This window comes from Choloepus didactylus, chromosome 9, assembly GCF_015220235.1.
Source record: "Choloepus didactylus isolate mChoDid1 chromosome 9, mChoDid1.pri, whole genome shotgun sequence".
NCBI lineage: Eukaryota > Metazoa > Chordata > Mammalia > Pilosa > Megalonychidae > Choloepus > Choloepus didactylus.
In genome coordinates this window covers 99,038,709-99,065,159 of record NC_051315.1, presented here as the reverse complement: position 1 = coordinate 99,065,159, position 26,451 = coordinate 99,038,709, and the positions used below count along the sequence as shown (strand labels likewise).

At 36.4% G+C, this 26,451-nt stretch overlaps 1 protein-coding gene across 1 annotated transcript in view; it reads right to left on the bottom strand.

The window, feature by feature from the left end:
* Positions 1-26,451, bottom strand: part of ZDBF2 (zinc finger DBF-type containing 2) — a 44,781-nt gene that overhangs the window by 18,089 nt on the left and 241 nt on the right. The window contains 2 exon segments of the mRNA XM_037849895.1: positions 12,072-12,173; positions 14,140-14,192. Coding sequence (XP_037705823.1) covers positions 12,072-12,131 — 60 coding nt within the window. The 5' untranslated portion in view covers positions 12,132-12,173; positions 14,140-14,192.

Here is a 26,451-nt window from a genome sequence, read left to right as displayed (position 1 = left end):
ACTTGGAGAAAGGTTCAGTACTAAAGAGATTCGGTATGGGTACAATAAAGGATATTAATAGAGAGAGGGGAAAAATATGACAAACATAAACCAAAGGATAAGATGGCTGATTCAAGAAATGCCTTCACGGTTATAACGTTGAATGTAAATGGATTAAACTCCAGAATTAAAAGATATAGATTCGCAGAATGGATCAAAAAAAATGAACCATCAATATGTTGCATACAAGAGACTCATCTTAGACACAGGGACACAAAGAAACTGAAAGTGAAAGGATGGAAAAAAATATTTCATGCAAGCTACAGCCAAAAGAAAGCAGGTGTAGCAATATTAATCTCAGATAAAATAGACTTTAAATGCAGGGATGTTTTGAGAGACAAAGAAGGCCACTACATACTAATAAAAGGGGCAATTCAGCAAGAAGAAATAACAATCGTAAATGTCTATGCACCCAATCAAGGTGCCACAAAATACATGCGAGAAACACTGGCAAAACTAAAGGAAGCAATTGATGTTTCCATAATAATTGTGGGAGACTTCAACACATCACTCTCTCCTATAGATAGATCAACCAGACAGAAGACCAATAAGGAAACTGAAAACCTGAACAATCTGATAAATGAATTAGATTTAACAGACATATACAGGACATTACATCCCAAATCACCAGGATACACATACTTTTCTAGTGCTCATGGAACTTTCTCCAGAATAGATCATATGCTGGGACATAAAACAAGCCTCAATAAATTTAAAAAGATTGAAATTATTCAAAGCACATTCTCTGACCACAATGGAATACAATTAGAAGTCAATAACCATCAGAGACTTCGAAAATTCACAAATACCTGGAGGTTAAACAACACACTCCTAAACAATCAGTGGGTTCGAAAATTCACAAATACCTGGAGGTTAAACAACACACTCCTAAACAATCAGTGGGTTAAAGAAGAAATAGCAAGAGAAATTGCTAAATATATAGAGACGAATGAAAATGAGAACACAAGATACCAAAACCTATGGGATGCAGCAAAAGCAGTGCTAAGGGGGAAATTTATAGCACTAAACGCATATATTAAAAAGGAAGAAAGAGCCAAAATCAAAGAACTAATGGATCAACTGAAGAAGCTAGAAAATGAACAGCAAACCAATCCTAAACCAAGTACAAGAAAAGAAATAACAAGGATTAAAGCAGAAATAAATCACATAGAGAACAAAAAAACAATAGAGAGGATAAATATCACCAAAAATTGGTTCTTTGAGAAGATCAACAAGATTGACAAGCCCCTAGCTAGACTGACAAAATCAAAAAGAGAGAAGACCCATATAAACAAAATAATGAATGAAAAAGGTGACATAACTGCAGATCCTGAAGAAATTAAAAAAATTATAAGAGGATACTATGAACAACTGTATGGCAACAAACTGGATAATGTAGAGGAAATGGACAATTTCCTGGAAACATATGAACAACCTAGACTGACCAGAGAAGAAATAGAAGACCTCAACCAACCCATCACAAGCAAAGAGATCCAATCAGTCATCAAAAATCTTCCCACAAATAAATGCCCAGGGCCAGATGGCTTCACAGGGCAATTCTACCAAACTTTCCAGAAAGAACTGACACCAATCTTACTCAAACTCTTTCAAAACATTGAAGAAAATGGAACATTACCTAACTCATTTTATGAAGTTAACATGAATCTAATACCAAAACCAGGCAAAGATGCTACAAAAAAGGAAAACTACCGGCCAATCTCCCTAATGAATATAGATGCAAAAATCCTCAACAAAATACTTGCAAATCGAATCCAAAGACACATTAAAAAAATCATACACCATGACCAAGTGGGGTTCATTCCAGGCATGCAAGGATGGTTCAACATAAGAAAATCAATCAATGTATTACAACACATTAACAAGTCAAAAGGGAAAAATCAATTGATCATCTCAATAGATGCTGAAAAAGCATTTGACAAAATCCAACATCCCTTTTTGATAAAAACACTTCAAAAGGTAGGAATTGAAGGAAACTTCCTCAACATGATAAAGAGCATATATGAAAAACCCACAGCCAGCATAGTACTCAATGGTGAGAGACTGAAAGCCTTCCCTCTAAGATCGGGAACAAGACAAGGATGCCCGCTGTCACCACTGTTATTCAACATTGTGCTGGAAGTGCTAGCCAGGGCAATCCGGCAAGACAAAGAAATAAAAGGCATCCAAATTGGAAAAGAAGAAGTAAAACTGTCATTGTTTGCAGATGATATGATCTTATACCTAGAAAACCCTGAGAAATCGATGATACAGCTACTAGAGCTAATAAACAAATTTAGCAAAGTAGCGGGATACAAGATTAATGCACATAAGTCAGTAATGTTTCTATATGCTAGAAATGAACAAACTGAAGAGACACTCAAGAAAAAGATACCATTTTCAATAGCAACTAAAAAAATCAAGTACCTAGGAATAAACTTAACCAAAGATGTAAAAGACCTATACAAAGAAAACTACATAACTCTACTAAAAGAAATAGAAGGGGACCTTAAAAGATGGAAAAATATTCCATGTTCATGGATAGGAAGACTAAATGTCATTAAGATGTCAATTCTACCCAAACTCATCTACAGATTCAATGCAATCCCAATCAAAATTCCAACAACCTACTTTGCAGACTTGGAAAAGCTAGTTATCAAATTTATTTGGAAAGGGAAGATGCCTCGAATTGCTAAAGACACTCTAAAAAAGAAAAACGAAGTGGGAGGACTTACACTCCCTGACTTTCAAGCTTATTATAAAGCCACAGTTGCCAAAACAGCATGGTACTGGCACAAAGATAGACATATAGATCAATGGAATTGAATTGAGAATTCAGAGATAGACCCTCAGATCTATGGCCGACTGATCTTTGATAAGGCCCCCAAAGTCACTGAACTGAGTCATAATGGTCTTTTCAACAAATGGGGCTGGGAGAGTTGGATATCCATATCCAAAAGAATGAAAGAGGACCCCTACCTCACCCCCTACACAAAAATTAACTCAAAATGGACCAAAGATCTCAATATAAAAGAAAGTACCATAAAACTCCTAGAAGATAATGTAGGAAAACATCTTCAAGACCTTGTATTAGGCGGCTACTTCCTAGACTTTACACCCAAAGCACAAGCAACAAAAGAGAAAATAGATAAATGGGAACTCCTCAAGCTTAGAAGTTTCTGCACCTCAAAGGAATTTCTCAAAAAGGTAAAGAGGCAGCCAACTCAATGGGAAAAAATTTTTGGAAACCATGTATCTGACAAAAGACTGATATCTTGCATATATAAAGAAATCCTACAACTCAATGACAATAGTACAGTCGGCCCAATTATAAAATGGGCAAAAGATATGAAAAGACAGTTCTCTGAAGAGGAAATACAAATGGCCAAGAAACACATGAAAAAATGTTCAGCTTCACTAGCTATTAGAGAGATGCAAATTAAGACCACAATGAGATACCATCTAACACCTATTAGAGTGGCTGCCATTAAACAAACAGGAAACTACAAATGCTGGAGGGGATGTGGAGAAATTGGAACTCTTATTCATTGTTGGTGGGACTGTATAATGGTTCAGCCACTCTGGAAGTCAGTCTGGCAGTTCCTTAGAAAACTAGATAGAGAGTTACCATTCGATCCAGCGATTGCACTTCTCGGTATATACCCGGAAGATCGGAAAGCAGTGACACGAACAGATATCTGCACGCCAATGTTCATAGCAGCATTATTCACAATTGCCAAGAGATGGAAACAACCCAAATGTCCTTCAACAGATGAGTGGATAAATAAAATGTGGTATATACACACGATGGAATACTACGCGGCAGTAAGAAGGAACGATCTCGTGAAACATATGACAACATGGATGAACCTTGAAGACATAATGCTGAGCGAAATAAGCCAGGCACAAAAAGAGAAATATTATATGCTACCACTAATGTGAACTTTGAAAAATGTAAAACAAATGGTTTATAATGTAGAATGTAGGGGAACTAGCAATAGAGAGCAATTAAGGAAGGGGGAACAATAATCCAAGAAGAACAGATAAGCTGTTTAACGTTCTGGGGATGCCCAGGAAAGACTATGGTCTGTTAATTTCTGATGGATATAGTAGGAGCAAGTTCACAGAAATGTTGCTATATTAGGTAACTTTCTTGGGGTAAAGTAGGAACATGTTGGAAGTTAAGCAGTTATCTTAGGTTAGTTGTCTTTTTTTTACTCCCTTGTTATGGTCTCTTTGAAATGTTCTTTTATTGTATGTTTGTTTTCTTTTTAACTTTTTTTTTCATACAGTTGATTTAAAAAAGAAGGGAAAGTTAAAAAAAAAAAAAAAAAAAGAAAACAAGGAAAAAAAAAAGATGTAGTGCCCGCTTGAGGAGCCTGTGGAGAATGCAGGGGTATTCGCCTACCCCACCTCCATGGTTGCTAACATGACCACAGACATAGGGGACTGGTGGTTTGATGGGTTGAGCCCTCTACCACAGGTTTTACCCTTGGGAAGACGGTTGCTGCAAAGGAGAGGCTAGGCCTCCCTATGGTTGTGCCTAAGAGCCTCCTCCCGAATGCCTCTTTGTTGCTCAGATGTGGCCCTGTCTCTCTAGCTAAGCCAACTTGAAAGGTGAAATCACTGCCCTCCCCCCTACGTGGGATCAGACACCCAGGGGAGTGAATCTCCCTGGCAACGTGGAATATGACTCCCGGGGAGGAATGTAGACCCGGCATCGTGGGACGGAGAACATCTTCTTGACCAAAAGGGGGATGTGAAAGGAAATGAAATAAGCTTCAGTGGCAGAGAGAATCCAAAAGGAGCCGAGAGGTCACTCTGGTGGGCACTCTCATGCACACTTTAGACAACCCTTTTTAGGTTCTAAAGAATTGGGGTAGCTGGTGGTGGATACCTGAAACTATCAAACTACAACCCAGAACCCATGAATCTCGAAGACAGTTGTGTAAAAATGTAGCTTATGAGGGGTGACAATGGGATTGGGAAAGCCATAAGGACCACACTCCACTTTGTCTAGTTTAGGGATGGATGAGTAGAAAAATAGGGGAAGGAAACAAATAGACAAAGGTACCCAGTGTTCTTTTTTACTTCAATTGCTCTTTTTCACTCGAATTATTATTCTTGTTATTTTTGTGTGTGTGCTAATGAAGGTATCAGGGATTGATTTGGGTGATGAATGTACCAGTATGTAATGGTACTGCAAACAATCGGAAGTACGATTTGTTTTGTATGACTGCGTGGTATGTGAATATATCTCAATAAAATGAAGATTAAAAAAAAAAAATCACATGTACAATTTTATCTCAAACTATAGCTCAAAAAAGTAAAGACAAATAAACGGAAAACAATATTCCAAAATTTTTAAAGCATTTACATCCAAGTGGTTTGATTGTGGATAATTTTTAACTTTTTCTTATAAATTTTTGTATTTTTCAATGAGCAAATATTTTTACACAAAAAGCTATTAAAAGAGAAAGTAAGATTGAAATGCAATATTAAAAGAGGTCAAAGATTGATTGACAAAAAGGCCATTATTTTCCTCCAGATTAAAAATCCTGCCTTTAACAGAATATTGGAATAAATACACTATATTTCTCTGTTTTGTAATTCTCTCCACAGTTAGAAAGAGTCCATCAAACAAGAGGGATGGGAAGGAAGTCTAATATCTAAATACCTATCATATACCAAACACAGTGCACGTGGATCTCACTGAATTTTCACTGAGTAAGAATCTTGTCCCCATTTTAGAGATTGAGACACAAAAAAGTAAATTGTCCGAAGTCATATACCTACGTACAGCCAGGATTTGAATCTGAGTCTGTCTACCTCTAAGACTTAGGATCGTTTCATTGTATCATGCTAATGATATATTTCTACCATATGGTCTTTACAATTTCAATAATCATGTTTTTAATTTAACAACGCTTGAGAAAAAGTCAAGAGTTAAATACCATGGAAAAGGCTGCTACCTGCTGATACTTCCACACTCTCAGTATAACTTAGTGAAACCTAGAGTGGTCAATTATTGTGATTAAATGTACAAATATGTGTTTACATGAGGGAGAACAAATGAATATCAACTTTGCAAAGTGTTAAAAATGGGATGGTAATGGGGAAAAAATACAATCTATGCAAACTAGAGTCTATAGTTAACAGAAACATTGTAATATGCTTCCATTGATTGTAACAAAGGCAAAATACCAAAGCTACGTGTCTATAAGAGGGGGATATAAGGGAGGGGTATGGGATTCTTGGCATTGGTGTTGCTGTCTGACCTTTTTATTGTATTTTATTTTAATTTTATTTTTTCTTTTATTGCTTTATAGTTGTCATTTTGCTCTTTCTTGTTCTTTTTTCTTTTTACTTTTTTTGCCCCTTCCTCTTTCTTCGTGGAAGAAATGGAAATGTCCTTATATAGATAGTGGTGGTGAATGCATAACTATGTGATTATACAGGGAACCACTGATTGTTTACTTAGGATGAAATGTATGGTGTGTGAATAAAACTGTCTAAAAACTAAAAGAGGGATACAAATGCTGTAGAAATGTGGAGAAAGGGATGTACCTAATCACCGTTGGTGGGGAAGTAGAATGGTGCAGCCCATCTGGAGGGCAGTGTGGTGGTTCCACAGGAAGCTAAGCATGGGATTGCCATATGCTTTTGCAACTCAGTTATTGGGTATATACTTGGAAGAACTAAAAAGAGGGACATGAATGAACATTTGCACAGTAGGGTTTATGGTGTCAGTATTCATGATTTGCAGTGGATGGAGGTAGCCTAAGAGTATACCGACTGATATTCTTGCAAGCAATGGGGACTACCATTGTAGTAGGCCAAGTCCTCGATCTTGAAGCTTGCCTTTATAAAGCTCGATACTGCAAAAGGAAAGGCTAAGTCTACCTATAGTAGTGCCTAGGAGTCACCCCCAGAGAACCTCTTTGTTACTCAGATGTGGCCTCTCTGTAAGCCCACTCGGCTGGTAAACTCACTGCCCTCCCCCGACATGGGACATGACTCCCAGGGGTATGTAAATCTCCCTGGCATCGTGGGACATGACTGTCAGGGATGAGCCTGGACCTGGCATCGTGGGATAAAGAAAGTCTTCCTGACTAAAAGGGGGAAGAGAAATTAAACAAAATAAAGTTTCAGTGGCTGAGAGATCTCAAATGGAGTCGAGAGGTCATTCTGGAAGTTACTTGTATGCATTATATAGAATCCCTTTTTACTTTTTAGTATACTAAAATAGCTAGAAGGAAATACCTGAAACTGTTAAACTGCAATCCACTATCCTTGACTCTTGAAGACTATCGTATAAAACTATATAGCTTATACAATGTGACTCTGTGAAAACCTTGTGGCTCACACTCCCTTTATCTAGTGTATAGACAAATGAGTAGAAAAAAGGGGGACAAAAAGTAAATGAATAATAGTGGGGGAAATTTTGGGTGTTCTTTTTTACATTTATAAATTTTTATTCGTATTTTTTGAAGTAATGAAAATGTTTAAAAAATTGATTGTGGTGATGAAAGATACTGTGAACAACTGATTGTACACTTTGGATGATTATATGGTATATGAATATATCTCAATAAAATTGCATTAAAAAATCTAATGTTATTTGTTCCTTTTACTCCCTTCTTAAACAATGAAAGGTCCTTTAGAACAAACTCCATTTACTCCCTTTGCAACTTAAATGGCGTTGTTAATCCCACAAAACATTACTCACTTAGATTGTTTATATATTTACCCTCTCCATTGCTCCTCATTCCTTCCTATGTCTCTGAGCTTCCATCTGGGATCATTTTCCTTATGCCTGAAGAACTCTATTTACTACTCCTCTAGTGAAGGTCTGCTGGTGACAAATTCTCTTAATGTTTTTATTTCACCTTCATTTTAAAAGGATATATTCAGTATACAGATTGGCAGTTATTTTTTCTTTTGGCTTCCATTGTTTCCATTGAATACTCAGCCAGCTCTGGGACCCATACTTCTTCACTGCTTTAGTAGCTCTCCAAAGCCTTCAAAGATATATACAGTTCTGCTTTATAGTTGGTAGAGATTACCTTAGCTACCATTAACAGAGTTTTAAGAAAAATGTCAGTTTAGTGCAGGTGCACCCAAATGTACAAAAATTATTTTAAACCTTAGGCAAAAAATTGCACTAAATGCTTATTGAATAGAACTCATAAAGAACCAATATATTTTACCATTATCAAAGGTTCAACAAATAATACTTCAGTTAAGTGATGATATTATTTATCAATCATGAGAGAACTATTAAAGAGAGACTTCAGGTTTATTATCTTCTTCTTCATGTTTACGGCCAGCATTAAAAAGTATTTCTTTTAAAAAGGGCAGAGGGGTGGAAATCATAATAATAAAATCTTTTGCTCGGTATTAATTTTAAGTGAATACTATCAGATTAAATAATACTATTACTATCAAAACAAATGCCACAACACAGAAGAATTTTTACATATCATGAGCCTGTCCTAGATACCATCTAAAGTCTGGAAGTTTAGCACTGACAGAACAAGAGCTTCACCTATGACACAATTTTATAGCTTAAATCCTGAAAACACTTGAGACTCTTGTAAGTTATAGTCCTCATCAGAAAACTACAGCTACTAATATGAATAATTATTTCAAAATCTCCACACAAAATCCTTCACAAACTCTTCAGAAAAAGAAGAGAGAACACTACTCAACTCATTCTATGAGGCCAGCATTACCCTGATAGCAAAACCAGACAGACATCAGAAGAAAAGAGAGCTACAGACTAATAACCCTCAAAAAAATACTAGCAAACCTGACTACAGTGACATATAAAAAGGATTATCTACTATGACTAAGTTGGATTTACCTCAGGAATGCAAGATTAGTTTAATTTCCAAAGATCAATGTAATACACATTATCTTAATAGAATAAAAAGAAAGAAAATTACAATTATTTAAGATATACAGAAAAATATTTGACAAAATCCAACACCCTTTCAATGATTAAGCATTCAGTAAACTAGAAATAGAAGGAACTTCCTTAACCTGATAAAGGGCACCTATGAAAACTCCACAGCTTATATCATACTTAATGATGAAAGGCCAAAAGCTTTCTTCCTAAGAGCAGGAACAAGACAAGGATGTCCACTCTTGCCACTTTTATTCAATACTGTACTAGAGGTTTCAGCCAGGGCAATAAGACAAGAAAAAGAAATGAAAGGCATCCAGATGGAAAGAAAGAAGTAAAATCATTTCTATTTGCAAATGACATGATCTTGCATATAGCAAATAATAAGGAATCCACATACAAAAAAGTATTAGAGCTAATAAGTTTGGCAAGATCGTAGGACACAAGATCAATATACAAAAATCATTTCTGGTTCTATGCACTAGCAAGGAACAACCTGAAAAAAATTAAGAAAATAATTATAATGATTACAGCATCAAAAGCATAAAATACTTTATGTAAAAATTTTTTGCTCAGGAATAAATTTAACAAAAGAAGTGAAAGACTTGTACACTGAAAACTATAAAACCTTGCTGAAAGAAATTAATGAAGATCTAAATAAACGGATAACCATCTCCTGTTCATGGATTGGAAGACTTAACATTAAGATGGCATTATTCCCCTGCATGATCTACAGATACATTCAATGCAATCCCTATCAAAAGCCCAGCTGTTTTTTGCATAAATTGACAAGATGATCCTAAAATTCATATGGAAATGCAAGGGACCCAGAATAGCCAAAACAATCTTGAAAAAGAATAACCATGTTGGAAGACTCAAACTTTCTGATTTCAAAACTTACCACAATGCCACAGGAAGCAAGACAGTGTGATAATATTAGGATGGACATACATATCAATGTAATATAATTGAGAATCCAGAAATAAATCCTTAAAATTATACTCAATTGATTTTTGACAATGCCAAGACAATTCAAACTGGGAAAGAATAGTCTTTTCAACAAATGGTGCTGCAACAAATAGATAGCCCCATGCAAATAAATAAATAAATAAAGCCCGACTAATACTTCACATCCTAATTAACACACACACACATACACACACAAATTAACTCAAAATGGATCAAAGATATAAATGTAAGAGCTAAAATTACAAAATTCTTAGCATAAAACACAGGTATAATGTGTTTCTTAGATATGACACCAAAAGTATAAGGAACAAAAGAAAAATAGATAAAGTGGACTACATCAAAGTTAACTGTGCAAAGGACACTATTAAGAAAGTGAAAAGACAAGCCACAGAATGTGAGAAAATATTCGCAAACCATATATCTGAGAAGGGTCTAGGATCCAAAACATATAAAGAACTTTTACAACTCAATAATAAAAAGACAACCCAATTTTTTAAATAGGCAAAGGATTTGAATAGTATTTCATTAAAGAAAATATAAAAATGGCCAAAAAGCTTATGAAAAGAAGCTCAACATCATTAGTCATTAGGAGATATGAACCAAAACCACGAGATAACACTTAACACCAAATAGGATGGCAATAATCAAAAAGACAGATAACAAGTGTTGACAAGGATGTGGAAAAATTGGAACCCTCGTACATTGCTGATGGAAATGTAAAGTGGTGCAGCCACTTTGGAAAATAGTCTATCAGTTTCTCAAAAAAGTTAAACATAGAGTTACCATATGACCAATTATTCCATTCCTAGGTGGACTCAAGAGAACTGAAAACATGTCCCCACAAAAACTTGTACATGTATGTTTATAGCAACATTATTCACCACAGTCCCAAAGTGGAAACAACCCATATGTCCATCATTGTTAAATGGATAAACAAAATGTGGTATTCTATACAATGGAATATTATTCAGCTATAAAAAGGAATCAAGTAATGATACATGTTACAACCTGGACAAACCTTGAAAATGTTATGCTAAGTCAAAGAAGCCACACAAATGAAGACCATATATTGTATAATTCCATTTAGAAGAAATGTCCAGAATAGGCAAATTTACAGAGACAGAAAGTAGATTAGTGGTTGCAGGGAGGAGGGGGGAAATGGAGAGTGACTACTAATGGAGATGGGGTTTCTTAATGGGGTGAGGAAAATGTTCCAGAACTAGTTAGTGGTAATTGGTTGCACTGCTTTGTGAATATAATAAAAATCACTGAATTATATACTTTAAAGAGTGAAGTTTATGGGATATGAATTACATCTCGATAAAAATATAAATTAAAAATCTCTTTATAGACTATTCTCTCCAACCTATTAACTTACACTTAGATTATTTTGTTCATAGTTGTATCCCTAAGTCCTTAAATAGCATCAGACTAGTAGATGATAGTATGATCTTTCAATGAATGAATTTAACAAATTGTAAAGGCAGAGCAACTCAGGACTAGGTCCTGAAAAGCAATATCACATTAAGTAGGAACCTCTCACCTGTTCCAGGTTATTATAGCGCACATGGCAATAACTGCAATATCCTTGCATCTTGCTAAGAATAAAATTCAAAGTCCCTTACCTTAAACTACAATGCCTTAATAATGTACCACTTAAAACCAACCCCCTACCTCCACTACAGCCACACTGGCCTCCTAGCTGTTGGTTTAGCACGCCAACCGCCATTGTCTTGGAGTATTTGTCCTTGTCTTTACTATAAATTCTTCCCCCAGATATCTGCAAGGCTAGCTCCTGCACTTCATTCAAATCCCAACTCAAATGTTGCCTCCTTAAAAAGGCCTTACTTGGCCACCCTACCTAAACTAGCATTCCCTTCGCTTCTTTATTTTTTTTCAAACATTTATCACAATCTGACATATACTAAATTTATATGATTATTTAACTATTTTCTGTCTTACCAACTGGAATGCATACATCATGAAAAAAGGGACTTGGTTTAGTTCATAGTTGTATCCCTAAGTCCTTAAATAGCATCGAACAACTAGTAGATGATCAATATGATCTTTCGATGAATGAATTTAACAAACTGTAAAAGCAGAGCAACTCAGGACTAGGTCCTGAAAAGCAATATCACATTAAATAGGAACCTCTCACCTGTTCCAGGTTATTATAGTACACATGGCAATAACTGCAATATCCTTGTCCACTGTGCATATTGAATAACAGTCAGGTGGCTGCTGTCCTTGAATACGCCAACTGAAAAAAAAAAAAGAAAAATGGAGAAATTCACAATAATTCCTTACCATTATGAGGAAAATGACTATGATAATATCAGAGAACAGAAATTCACTCTTTGGCCCCACCCCATCCTGTTTCTAATACTTGGGAAAATAGATAAAGCTGCCATTAGCTACTGAATCAATCAGCAAGCCTGATAGATGAGTTACATATCTTTTGAAAGAGTAGTTTGTTGCCAATATTTGAAGCCTTGATGACTACATTTTTATTAATTCTCTAATAACTTGTTAGTTATTAGGAACTGATTCAGTATTGAAGAATACAATACTCGATATTTAAAGACAAATTACTATTTTAAGATATTACTGCAGTATGTTTAGCATACTCTAATGGGCACATTAATTTTTCTATCATATTTCTACACCAGACTCCAGATTACTTAAACTATTAATGCCATCTATAACATCTGATTCTCTGTCATGAGTAAAAAGATACCACATGGCATTTTCTACTTAGCTCATGAAGAGGCAGATATTTAAATAATTTATATAACAAAATCGCTAAAAATCAGAACTAATTAACCCTTGAAACACAAGGTATCTCTCTTCTGAGAATTATATAAAAATAAATATGAGGAATTTTCCCCCATTGGTGCTTTGAGATTTCTCTACAAATAAAAAGCAGTTTCCAAGTTTCCACTCACCTAAAAATATATTCCTTCAGTATTACATATGTAGGGGTTCCTAAATCAGAGTGACTAGCAAAATCACCCTCTAGAAATTCTAATGTAGTAGAACCAACAGAGCCTAGGAATCTGAATTTTGAAAACTCCCCAAATAATTCTCACACACAGCCTGTTTATTAACTGACAAAATGTGTGTATAGTTTATCACTTTTAGCAACAATTTTAATGCAATTTTTGCTATGTTTTGCTAAAACAGAATTGTAAGAAATAATTTTGTCAAGAAGTTTTTATTCTAATTATTTTAAACATTCTTGTCCATTGGAAAATACATAAAAGAATATTCTCTAATGTGCAGCATTGAGTTTTTCTGAATAACAAGATTATACTGCTACAAAAAAAGCTTAATCATTAAAATCTATGACTAACAAATGAAATCTCAGTATTAGTATCAATAGGATGAGAATAGAAAAGCTTCATCAAGGCAAAATGCTATCATAACATCCACTTACCTATTACTTCTATTATGAGAATCTTTGATTCTCTGATATCCCCTTTTCCCATAATTTAATAATTGAATAGGAAAATAAATCCATAAAACCAGTCTTTGAAATAAAGATTACATTAAAAAAGACGTACTTAAAATTTGTTCTTTTTTTCCATTAATTTGCTTTCACTTATTATATACTGGCCCAACAAGATGAAAAAAGATTTATTTTATTATATTTATAGATATAGAAATTTTCAGGCTAAGAGAACCCTAGAGCTTAAATCTAAACTTTGGAAATCATAAAACATTTCAGTTTTATTGAAAATATACTTAAAACATTCCTTGAATGAAAAGCAAAAGTCAAATATTTAAAAAAAACAACTTAAATACTTTAAATATTTCTTTAAACTTTAACCCTTATGGCCTTTAACCCCATGGCGTTTTCTCTTACCATTTCCACTATCTCCTTTATATAAATGGCACAACAGTAAATTATAATGAGATGGAAGCACCTGTTGGTATTTTTAAAAATTCACATACCAGGATCCCACCTGAAACTTACTGAATCAAAATCCCCTGGGAAGAGCCCAGGCACATGCACAATTTGCATATTTAAAATACTCCAAGGTGATTCCAACATGGGTTGACCTAATAATATAGATCATTTTTTTGTGAACTAGAAAAAGTTTTACTTATTAAAGGGCTAATTTCTTTAGGGCCTAGAATTATATTACTTTGCAAAATGTGTATTTTTATATAAATTCTGAATTCTACTGATGTCTTATATTTTCATAAAGTAACAAATCATATACCTTAATTAGAAGAAGGCAGATATTTCATCAGCTATTTTAGGCCTGGCAAACATCTGGAAATTCAAATAAAACAATTAAAGAAAAAGATAAGCCCCTGTCTCTCCCATTGGTCAGTACTGCAAATCATATTTAAGTTTGAAAAGTGACAATTATGCTTCCAATAATAGGAGAAAATATTAACTTTTGAATACAAAGTACTTTATATACTATGACTCACTGATTCCTACAACATGACACCCTACAATGTTCTGGAGCAGAAAGACTGTGGTGGCTCATCTAACCCACCAACCCACCATCAAACACTTCAGATCTCTGGGTCTGGGAGAAGTATCTATAAAATAAGGCTCAACTGTGCCTTTGGTAAGGTCAAGAAGTAAAGGTGCTATCAATCCTAAAATAAGCACCATGAGAAACTTTTATAAGGAATACATATGTGAAATCATGTTTGGGTCCTGGACTAAACATACCCACCTCTTAGCTACCACATTAGTTTTAATGAAATATAGTCAATTCTTTATAATAATCTCTGTCAATGGGCAATTAAGCAGAAATAGTACCAATTTTTTACCCCATCACATTCTTATGGACGAAATGTTGACCCTTACCTAGAATCATTGTTTAACAAAAAATGTCAACACTTGGACTCAAAAGAGCCAGTGACACTGATGTATAATCAAGGAATAACTATCAAGCACTTACCCTGGAGCTTTAAAGCATACAGAGACATAAAAGACAAATTTTCTTGCCCTCAAATTCAAAACAGAATTGGAAAATACAACAGTACCAGGTGGTACCTGAGAAATGCCTAAGCACAAATAAGTATCAATGGTTTCAACTGCAAAATTGTTTTTAGTTGGGTGACCAGAGATATCACAATGAATGTGGTATTTCCAATCTGCATTGGAAGATGGATAGAGTTTGTTTACAAAAAAGTCAGAAACAGTATTCCAAATAACAAGCAAAGATCAAATGCAATAAAGCATGAGGTACATTTGGAGATAGCAAGCTAGAAAGGTAGGGTGACTCTAAGGTTTCATTTCAAAATTTAAGGTGAAATAAAACAGGAAAAGTAGATTGGGTTTTGACATCATAAGATTTAAAAACAGACTAAAGAATTTAGACTACATCTTTAGGCAGTGTGGAATTTTTTTGGCAACATATACTCAGAGTGGTTTAAGGAAATTCTGGAACAGTGCTTCTCTCCTACTCAAAGTAACTTTTCCAAGGGCAAGAGATATAGCTATTACACCTCTCAGCACCATTTCCTAGAATTCCTGGAGAATTCATAACCAAAATATCCAAGTTCAAAGAGTCAGTATCCCTTTGAGCCAGCAAAGACTTTAAAGTCTCATTTATGCTTATAAATTAGGAAAACACATACTCTTTCCTTTAAAAATGACTTTTATTAGTTTTGTATTACAAAAGTAAACCATGGAGGCAGGGCAAGATGGCAGAGTGGTGAAGTACGGGTTTTAGCTACTCCTCTGGTGCAGCTGGTAGATAGCCAGGAACTGCATGGACCAGCCACCACAGAGGAATTTGAGTTTGGACATACTTAATACAATACTCATGAATGCGAGGAGCAGCTGAGATCAGCAAAATCTGTAAGTTCTTGCAGCCAGCGGGCCTGTGCCCCTCCTTGCCAGGCACAATCCCAAGGGACGAGGGGCCATCAGTGCTGGGAACCAGGAGGAAGAACTGCAGTTGCAGCACTGATTAACAAACTCAGACTGCTGAACAAAAACTCCAACTATAAATAAACTGAGACCAGACACTGGAGAATCTGGGAGCAGTCAGCCAGGCAAAGAGGAGACAGGGCTAGCAAAAAGAGCAAAAAATAAAAAAATAAAAACAGAGACTTCTGGAGTTAGGGTGAACACAATATGGAGAAGGGCCAGGCTCAAACTGAATCAGGCACATATGTAAACCCAGGGGGCCAGGGCTCTTCTCTGAAAAGCCAGTTTTTCTGGTTTCTTGATTGTTCCTTAATTGCCCTCAACTCCTTATCTTTTTGCAAGGACTGCAAATAGTCTATACTGGGTCCTTCTTTTTCTTTTTAATCTTTTTCTCTCTTTTTAAAAATAACTATTCTGAGAAGCCCATTACAGAAAGCCTCAAAGACTTGCAATTTGGGCCCAGGCAAGAGCAGAGCTGAGACAGTTCTGAGAGACAAAGCAGTAAGTCTACTGGCAGAAAAAATTTGCTAAAGATCATAACTTCCCAGGAAAAGGAGGGCATGGCCCAGCTCCAGTGGCAGCCCTCCTTTGGGGAACTCAGACCCCAGGGACTGGAATTCAGAAACCACCTTCAGTCACCCATGCCCAGGACAGGGTCAGGGTCACCAGGAGAACCAAAGGCTCCATATCTCTGCACACTGGTGGGGGAACTGCAGGTTGGCAAGCAGCACCTGCTGTACAGCATAGAAAAGCACAGTCTAAAGGCTTCACAGGATGGTCTCATTCTCAAGGAAACCCATACCCTCCTCCTGAGACCTGGGCCTCTCTGGACTGGGAAAACCTGGCTGGGGTTGACCATATCTGAAGAGCCCCTAAAGGCTACATAGAGGCAGGGCAGGAAACAGAAAAACAAGAGGTGAAAAACTCTGATCAACTAAATAGAACCTAAGGTAGAGGCCTAGAATAGGCTGAACTAAACACCAAAGGTTAGAGAACAAAGCCAACAAACAAGAAAATCCTAGATAAAAGAGTGAAAACGAGCTCTACAATAAACTAATCAAGAAAGTCAGATGCCTAGACAGCTAAAGATAATCAGCCATACTAAGAAACATGAAAATATGGACCAGACAAAGGAACAAACTAATAGTGCAACCGAGACACAAGAGTTGAGGCAACTAATGCTAAATAAACTCAATGAACTGAAGGAAGAACTAATTAAAGATGTTCAAACAAATCTCCTAAATGAATTCAAAAATCAAGTCAATGAACTGAGGGAAGATACAGCAAAAGAGATGAAGGATATAAGGAAGACACTGGATGACCATAAAGAAGAAGTCACAAACTTGAAAAAACAAATGGCAGAACTTATGGGAATGAAGGGCATAATGGAGGAGATGAAAAAGACAATGGAGGGATACAACAGTAGGTTTGAAAAGGCAAAAGAAAGGATCAGTGAATTGGAAGACCAGATATTTGAATTTATACAAACAAAAGAACAGATGGAAAAATACAAGCAGTCTCTTAGGGAGCTAAGCGACAACAATAAAGTGCATAAATATACATGTTATAGGTGTCCCAGAGGGAGAAGAAAGGGGAAAGGGGGCAGAAAAAATAACAGGAGAAATAATCACTGAAAATTTCCCAACTCTTACAAAAGACAGAATCTGTAATTCAAGAAGTACAGCACACCTCAAACAGAATAGACTCCAATACACCTACTGCAAGACACTTACTGATCAGATTGTCCAGTGTCAAAGACAAAGAGACAATTCTGAAAGCAGAAAGAGAAAAGCAATCCATCACATACAAGGGAAGCATGATAAGACTAGGCACAGATTTCTCCGCAGAAACCATGGAGGCAAGAAGACAGTGGTATGATATATTTAAGATACTGAAAGAGCAGAACTGCCAATCAAGAATTCTATATCTGGCAAAACTGTCCTTCAAAAATGAGGGAGAGATTAAAATATTTTCAGACAAACAGACACTGAGAGAGTTTGTGAATAAGAGACTGGCGCTACAAGAAATACTAAAGAGAGTGCTACAGGCTGCTAGGAAAAGACAGGAGAAAGAGGTTTGGAGAAGAGTATAGAAATGAAGATTATCAGAAAGGGTAAAAAGAGAGAGAGGAAAACATAAGACATGACGTATAAAATCCAAAAGACAAAATGGTAGAAGAAAAGTACTGCCCTTACAGTAATAACACTAAATGTTAATGGATTAAACTCCCCAATAAAAAGACACAGACTGCAGAATGGATTAAAAAAACAGGACCCATCTATAATCTGTTTACAAGAAACTCACTTTAGACAGAAGAACAAAAATAGGCTGAAAGTGAAAGGCTGGGAAAAGATATTTCATGTCAATTGCAACCAGAAAAAAGCGGGAGTAGCTATATTAATATCAGACAAAGTAGACTTCAAAAGTAAAACAAATAAAAGAGACAAAGAAGGACACTATATATTAATAAAAGGATCGATTCATCAAGAAAACATAACAATCATAAATATTTATGCACCAAGCCAGAGTGCCCCAAAATTCATGATGCAAACACTGAGAACACTGAAAGGAGAAGTAGATAACTCTACAATAATAGTTGGAGACTTCAATACACTGCTCTCATCAATGGATAGAATATCTAAACAGAGGATCAATAAGGAAATAGAGATGTTGAATTGTATGATAAACGAACTAGACTTGGCAGACATTTATAGAACACTACACCCCACAACAGCAGGATACACATTTTTCTCAAGTGCTCATGGAATGTTCTCTAGGATAGACCACATGTTGGGTCACAAAGCAAATCTCAACAAATTTTTAAAATATTGCTATTATAAAAAACACTTTCTCAGATCATAATGGAATAAAGTTGGAAATAAATAACAGGCAGAAGATCGTAAAATTCACAATATATGGAGACTAAACAACATATGCTTAGAAAACCAGTGAGTAAAGGAAGAAATTACAAGAGAAATTAGTAAATACCTCGAGGCAAATGACAATGAAAAAACAACATTCAAAACATGGAATGCAGCAAAGGTGGTGCTGAGAGGGAAATTTATTGTCCTAAATGTCTATATTAAAAGAGAAGAGGGAGCAAAAGTTGAGGAATTAATTGTCCACCTGGAGGAACTAAAGAAAGAACAGCAAACTAACCCCAAAGCAAACAGAAGGAAAGAAATAACAAAGATTAGAGCAGAAATAAATGAAACTGAGAACAGGAAAACAATAGAGAGAATCAACAAAACCAGAAGTTGGTTCTTCAAGAAAATCAACAAAACTGATGGACCCCTAGCTAGGCTAACAAAAAAAAGAGAGAGAGAGAGAGAGAGAGAGAGAGAGAGAGAGAACAGATGCAAATAAATGCAATCAGAAATGGCAAAGGAAACATAACTACTGACCCTGCAGAAATAAAGGAGACAATGAGAAGATATATGAGCAACTATATGCTAATAAACTGGACAACTTACACGAAATGGACAACTTCCTAGAAAAGCATAAACAACAACATGGACCCGAGAAGAAATAGATGACCTCAACAAACCAATCAAAGCAAAGAGATTGAGTCAGTCATCAAAAAGCTCCCAAGAAAGAAAAGCTCAGGACCAGATGACTTCACATGTTTATTCTACCAAGCATTCAAGAAAGAATTAATATCAATCCTGCTCAAACTCTTCAAAAAAATTGAAGAGGAGGGAAAGTTACCCAACTCATTCTATGAAGCCAACATCACCCTAATACCAAGATCAGACAAAGATACCACAAAAAAATAAAATTATAGACCAATATCTTTAATGAATATAGATGCAAAAATCCTCAACAAAATACTCGCAAATCGAATCCAGCAGCACATTAAAAGAATTATACACCATGACCAGGTGGGGTTTATTCCAGGTATGCAATAAACACATTCTGGTTCAACACAAGAAAACCAATTAATTTAATACATCACATCAATAAATCAAAGCAGAACCACATGATCATCTCAATTGATGGAGAAAAGACATTTGACAAAATTCAACCTTTCCTGATGAAAACACTTCAAAGGATAGGAATAGAAGGGAATTTTCTCAATATGATAAAGGCAATATATGAAAAACCCACAGCTAACACAGTACTCAATCGGAAGAGACTGAAAGCTTTCCCTCTAAGATCAGGATCTAGACAGGGATGCCCACTGTCACCACTGTTATTCAACATTGTGCTGGAAGTTCTACCTAGAGCAATTAGGCATGAAAAATAAATAAAAGGCATCCAAATTGGAGAGGAAGAAGTAAAACTTTCACTGTTTGCAGATGACATGAGTCTATATGTAGAAAATCCCGAAAAATCTACAGCAAAGCTATTAGAGCTAATCAATGAATACAGCAAAGGGGCAGGCTACAAGATCAACATGCAAAATTCTGTAGTGTTCTGATACACAAGTAAGGTGCAACAAGAGGAACAAATTTTTAAAAAATCCATTTACAATAGCAACAAAAAGAATCAAGTATTTAAGAATAAACTTAATGAAGGCCACAAAAGACCTATACAAAGAAAACTACAAGAAACTGCTAAAAGAAATCAAACAGGACCTTAAAAAATGGAAGAACATACTAATATAATTAAGAGGTCAACTCTACCTAAACTGATGTATAGATTCAATGTAATACTAATTAAAATCCCAACAATTTACTTTGCAGAAACAGAAAAACCAATAACCAAATTTATTTGGAAGGGCAAGGTGCCCCAAATAGCCAAAAATATCTTGAGAAAGGGGAATGAAGTGGGAGGTCTCACACTACCTGACTTTGAAGCATATTACAAAGCTACAGTGCTCAAAGCAGCATGGTACTGGCATAAAGATAGAGATACCACCCAATGGAATCAAACTGGGTGTCCAGAAACAGACTCTTGCATCTACAGACAGTTGATCTTTGATAAGGCAGTCAAGCCAAGGCAAGTGGGACAGGGCAGCCTCTTCAGTAAATGGTGTTTGGAAAACTGGAAATTCATTTGCAAAAGAACGAAAGAGGAACCCTATCTCACACCTTATACAATGGAATAAATGGATCAAAGACCTAAACATTAGCACTAAGACCATAAGACTCTCAGAAGAAAATGTAGGACAATTTCTTCAAGATCTTGTGGTAGGATGTGGTTTCCTAGACCTTACACTCAAAGCACGAGGAACAAAAGAACAGACAAATGGGATCTCCTCAAAATCAAACACTTTTGTACATCAAAGGACTTGGTTAGAAAAATTAAAAGGCAACCTACACAATGGGAGACAATATTTGGAAACCACATAACAGATAAGGGTTTAATATCCCAAATATATAAAGCAATCCTACAACTCAACAACAGAAAGACAAACAAACCAATTAAAAAACAGGCAAAAGACATGGACAGACACTTTTCTGAGGAGGAAATACAAATGGCTCAAAAACATATGAAAAAAATCGTCAACTTCACTGGCTGTTAGGGAAAGACAAAACAAAACCACAATGAGATATCATCTTACACCTATCAGAATGGCCATTATCCAAAAAAACAGAAATTACAAGTGCTGGAGAGGATGTGGAGAAAGAGGCACTCTTATTCACGTTGGTGGGAATGTAGAATGGTGCAACCACTCTGGAAGACAGTGTGGAGGTTCCTCAGGAAGCTAAGAATAGATTTGCTATATGACCCAGCTATTCCTCTGCTAGGTATATACTCAAAGGAACTGAAAGTTAAGACACAAACTGACATTTGTAAACCGATGTTTATTGCAGAATTATTCACGATTGCCAAGAGATGGAAGCAGCCCAAATGTCCATCAATGGACAAGTGGATAAACAAACTATGGTATATACACATGATGGAATATTACACAGCTGTAAGACAGAACAAAGAAATGTAACATATAATAACATGGATGAACCTTAAGGACATTATGTTGAGTGAAGATAGCCAGAAACGAAAGGAAAAATACTGTATGGTCTCACTAATATGAAATAACACTAACTTTGAGAGCTAAAAGCTGATAACACAGGCTATCAGGAGATAGAAAGAGGGTAGAGATCAGGCATTTGATGCTGAAGGACTACAGAATGTTCAGCAGGATTGAGTGCATAGATCCAGAAAGAGATAGCATAATACTGTGTGATGGTAACACAATATTGTAAGTACACTGAACAAAGACGTCTGTGAGTAAAGCTGAAACAGGTAGGATAGGGGAATGTACGACACCAGAGATAAAGATAGATGAAGACTGGGACTGTATAACTTGGCAAAAACTGGAGTGGCCAATGACTGTTACTAAGTGTACAAATATAAAAATGTTTTCACATGTGGGAGAATAAATGAATGTCCACCATGCAGAGTGTTGAAAAAGGGATTGTATTTGGGAAAAAACATAATCAAAGCAAACTGGAGTCTATGGTCAATAGTAATATTGTAATATGCTTCCATTAAATGTAACAAAGGCAATAAAAAAAGTAAAACATGTAATTACAGAAAAATTATTAAAATGCAGATAAAGGAAAAAGAGAATAAAAATCAGCCATAATCCCACTATCCACTGTTAGTGTTACATATTCTTATTTGTTCTAAACATATTTTCACAAAAATGGAATGGTACTATACGTTCTATTATAGAACCTGCTTTTTTTCACTTAATCGTTTATAATAAGCAACTAAGTAAGCCATTATATATAACTCCAAAACAGAATGTTTAATGACTACATAGTATTCCATTTTATTATTTTAAGATAGAAGCCGTCTTATCTAATGAGACAAGAACCAGTAGTTGGTGAGGTAACTTTGTAAGTCAATCAATAGATGACTGAAAAAATACATACACACATAACTTTAATATTTTATTTTAACTTAAAACATACAAATATATAAACCTTTGATAAAAGGTCAAGCTGGGGTTTTTGTGGACAGGTCAGCTAGAGATCCAAGTCACCTTTTTTCATAAACTAGTTGAATAATGATATCCTCAATGAATTTCCATTTTGGTTTCTCTAAAACAGAACAAGAACTTGAAGACATTTTCAGAACTGAGAGCAGAATTATGATTGATTTTAAAGATTTTCCCAACCTTTTACATTGTCATACCCAATTCAACACTTTTGTAGCAAAAGCCTTTTTTTTTGGACAGGGAAAAATGATTTTTATTTGACATATACAAAGAAAACAAAGAAAATATGGATTTAGATCTCAGTTCTCATTTCTGCAACTGTTTGTGAGGTTATAGTTGATACTGATAATATCCTACTTCAATTACTCATTCCATATTCCTTTCATCCTCAGCCAATATCTCAGCTCAACAGGATTCTTTTTATTTATTTATTTTTGCAGTTCTTTTTTTTTTTTTAAACAGTTTTATCCACACACCATACCGCCCATCACTGGCTCTAAGTATAATCACAGAGCTGTGCTTGTATCACCACCAGCAATCTTAGAACACTTTGATAGCTCCAAAAAGAAAAACCTCATGCCCCTTATATCTCCCTATTAATGACACCTAGCTTCAATGTGGTACCTGTTTAAAAACTGTTGTAAGAACATTGAGATATTACTGTAGCAACAGCCTTCTCGGGTCCAAAGCTTCAACTTACTTACGTTTCATAAAAATGACAATGTTCACACTCTTATTTCATTGGTTTATGTAACATTTATAACTGCATTAATCCATTTGGGGCAGTGAAAAGAGATCTCTGATTTGAACCAAGATGACCTCAGCACAACCAACTCTGAACAAAACTTAGGTTGTATTTTCTTTTTTGAAGAATATTCTTTGCACATTTGAAATCTGTACCTTCTCCAGAAGTAAACACTAATAAAAACAATTGAAATAAGTTCAGAGTTGTACAGTGAGTGTTTCTCAAATTGACTGAAGGGTTGAAATAAGAACCAAGAAAATTTATCCCCAATGGGAAGTATCTTTCAATTGCCTGACCACACAGGCACCAACTTAACAGCCAATAAGAAAAAACAATAAAAGGGTATCTGGTCTATTGAAGAAGGCAATCTAAATTACTTATCTAGCAGTAGGAAAGTAATCAGGAACCAATCACAAAACAACAGCAAAATTATATAAAAACACCATCCTAATTCAGTGTCCTTTCCTCCATACATCTTAACTAATTATCAATGTTCTACTTTTTGGATTAGCCACCCTATGGTGGCTTCCCGCTTGTGATAAGCATTATCCTGGAAAACTCCATTCATTCTTAATAAAATATCTAACACTGAGCCAGGCACTATGCCAAGAGCTTTAAATGTCAAACAGCCTTACGAGTTAGGTGCTCTGCTAATCTCCATTTTACAGATCAGAAAACTTTAAGTTTTGAGAGAAGAGGTAGCTTGCTTGCCCCAGGTCACACACAAATAAGCAGTACCTTGGATTTGACTGCAGGTCAACTTGAACAGTTTATACTCTTAACTTCTATCAAACACTTCCTTTCTGTATTTTCAGAAATGTTACACTGATTGTCGTTCCAGTTTGCTAAATCTGGCAGAATTGCAATTTACCAGTAATGGATTGGCTTTTACAACGGGGGTTTATTAGTTCACAAATTTACAGTTCTAAGGCCATAAAAGTGTCCAAAACTAAGGCATCAACAAAAGGATACATTCACTGAAGCAAGGCTGATGGCATCCAGAACACCTCTGTCGGCTGGGAAGGCACGTGGTTGGCATCTGCTGGTCCTTTGCTCCTTGTTCTGGTTTTAAAATGATTTTCTCCAAAATATCTCTGGGCTTGTCTCTCTTAGCTTCTCTCTCTCAGCTCCTGTGCATACTTGCTTGCTCTCCCTGGGCATTTCTTTGAAAGCATCTGGGGGTCCTCTCTTAGCTTCTCCCAGACAAACTCTGGGCTTCTTCTCTTAGCATCTCCAAATGTCTTGCTATATGCATCTCCTAGCATCTAGGTCTGTGTCCGCCCAGAGCTCTCTTAAGGACTCCAGTAAACAATCAAGACCCATCTTGAATGGGCAGGGTCACACCTCCAAGGAAATAGTCTAATCAAAAGGTCTCACCCATAGGTGGGTGGGTCACATCTCCATAGAAACAACCTAATCAAAAGATCCCACCCATAAGTCTGCACCCACCAGTGAGTCAAGAGAACACAGTCTTTTCTGGGTTACACAACTGTCAAAATTTGGCACAACTGTGTCAATATTAAGCAAAAACAAATAATTAGGAATCTAATTTGCTACAAAAGTCACATATTTCAAGAAAAAATAAAACTAATGTTTAGTTTAATTGCATTGTCATGCCATTCTGAGATGTGTAGACAGCATCTTGGATTAACGACTTTTGAATTACTTGGCATAAACAACAAGAAGCAATATATTCCATACTGCAACCCAACACACATGCAGGCACACATAATTAAAACAAAATTTCACAGATCAATACGCTCACTACACATAACACACTCTGGTATTTTCTATGCTATCTTATTTCATTTTTTTAAAATGCTACCCAGACCCACTGAATTAATTTCACAACTCAATAATGGATTGAAAAACTGCAGTTTGAAAAAACACCACCTCAAATTATTAAGCAAACAAGAGAATCTGGTTGTCATTCTAAATTTTCAGCTTACTTCCATCCAAGGGCCCAGGGAGGGAGGTGGGAAAAAAATTCTTGTCCTCTAGGATCTGGGTTCAAGTCAGTACAAGGTGAAGATAAATGGAGTTTATCAGTTAGAAAAATATTTATGCAATGATACAGAAAAAGTCCTCTATGTATTAAGTGAAAAAGCAAGTTACATAAACAACCCATTTGTGTAACATACACATTTGTTTACATATCCAGAAATAAGATGAGAAAGATATACCCCAAACTATTAATGACTCTCTCTTGAGGATTAGATGGCTATGGGCTCCTGCAGTGTTTGTTTTCTTTCTCTTTCTGATAGTATATCATTGTTGTAAAATAAAAGTAAATATATTTCCATTTTGGAGGGAAAATAGGTTTAGTTCCTTGTTACACATTTCTTCCACGCACCATACAGAAGGCGCCGGAAAAGGCCTTCTTAGGAGCAACAAGGACGGGGAACTCGACCAGATCCACACAATGGTTGCACGAAGGTGGTAAAGTGATCATTAAAACAAAAATCGGACGACTCCAAAATATACTCTAATTACAGAGGTAAAGGGCCTAGGTCTGGGGACCGCTGTAAACAGCACAGGGCATTGGGGAGAGGGCTGTGTGTGGACAGGTAGTTCGGGACCTCGGCCCCACATGTGCCTGGACCGCTACCCGCCGGGACAGGGCCCGAAATCCGACCTCCGCTGGCCGCCCGCTCCCAGGCCCGGAACGCCCCCAGACCCTGATCCAAGGCCTCGCCCGCGGGAACCTCATACCCAGGACCCCGAACAGAAGTGCCAGGCAGTCTGCGCCCCACCTCCACCCCACCTCGAATCCGGCCGCTCACGCAAGAGGGGCAGAAAGGGACTCCGGGTAGGGGGAAGCCGAGGACCTGCGAGGCCAGAACCGGAACTGGGCGAGCGGTCCGTAAACCCCTCGGTAAAAAAAGGGCGCCAGGGATTCGAGACGAGGAAGCTCCGCCCCCACCTCGCGCCTTGACCCCGTGGGTGACGCCTGAATCTCGGCCGCCTCGCCCCGCCCCGCGCCTGCGTCTCGGCCCCAC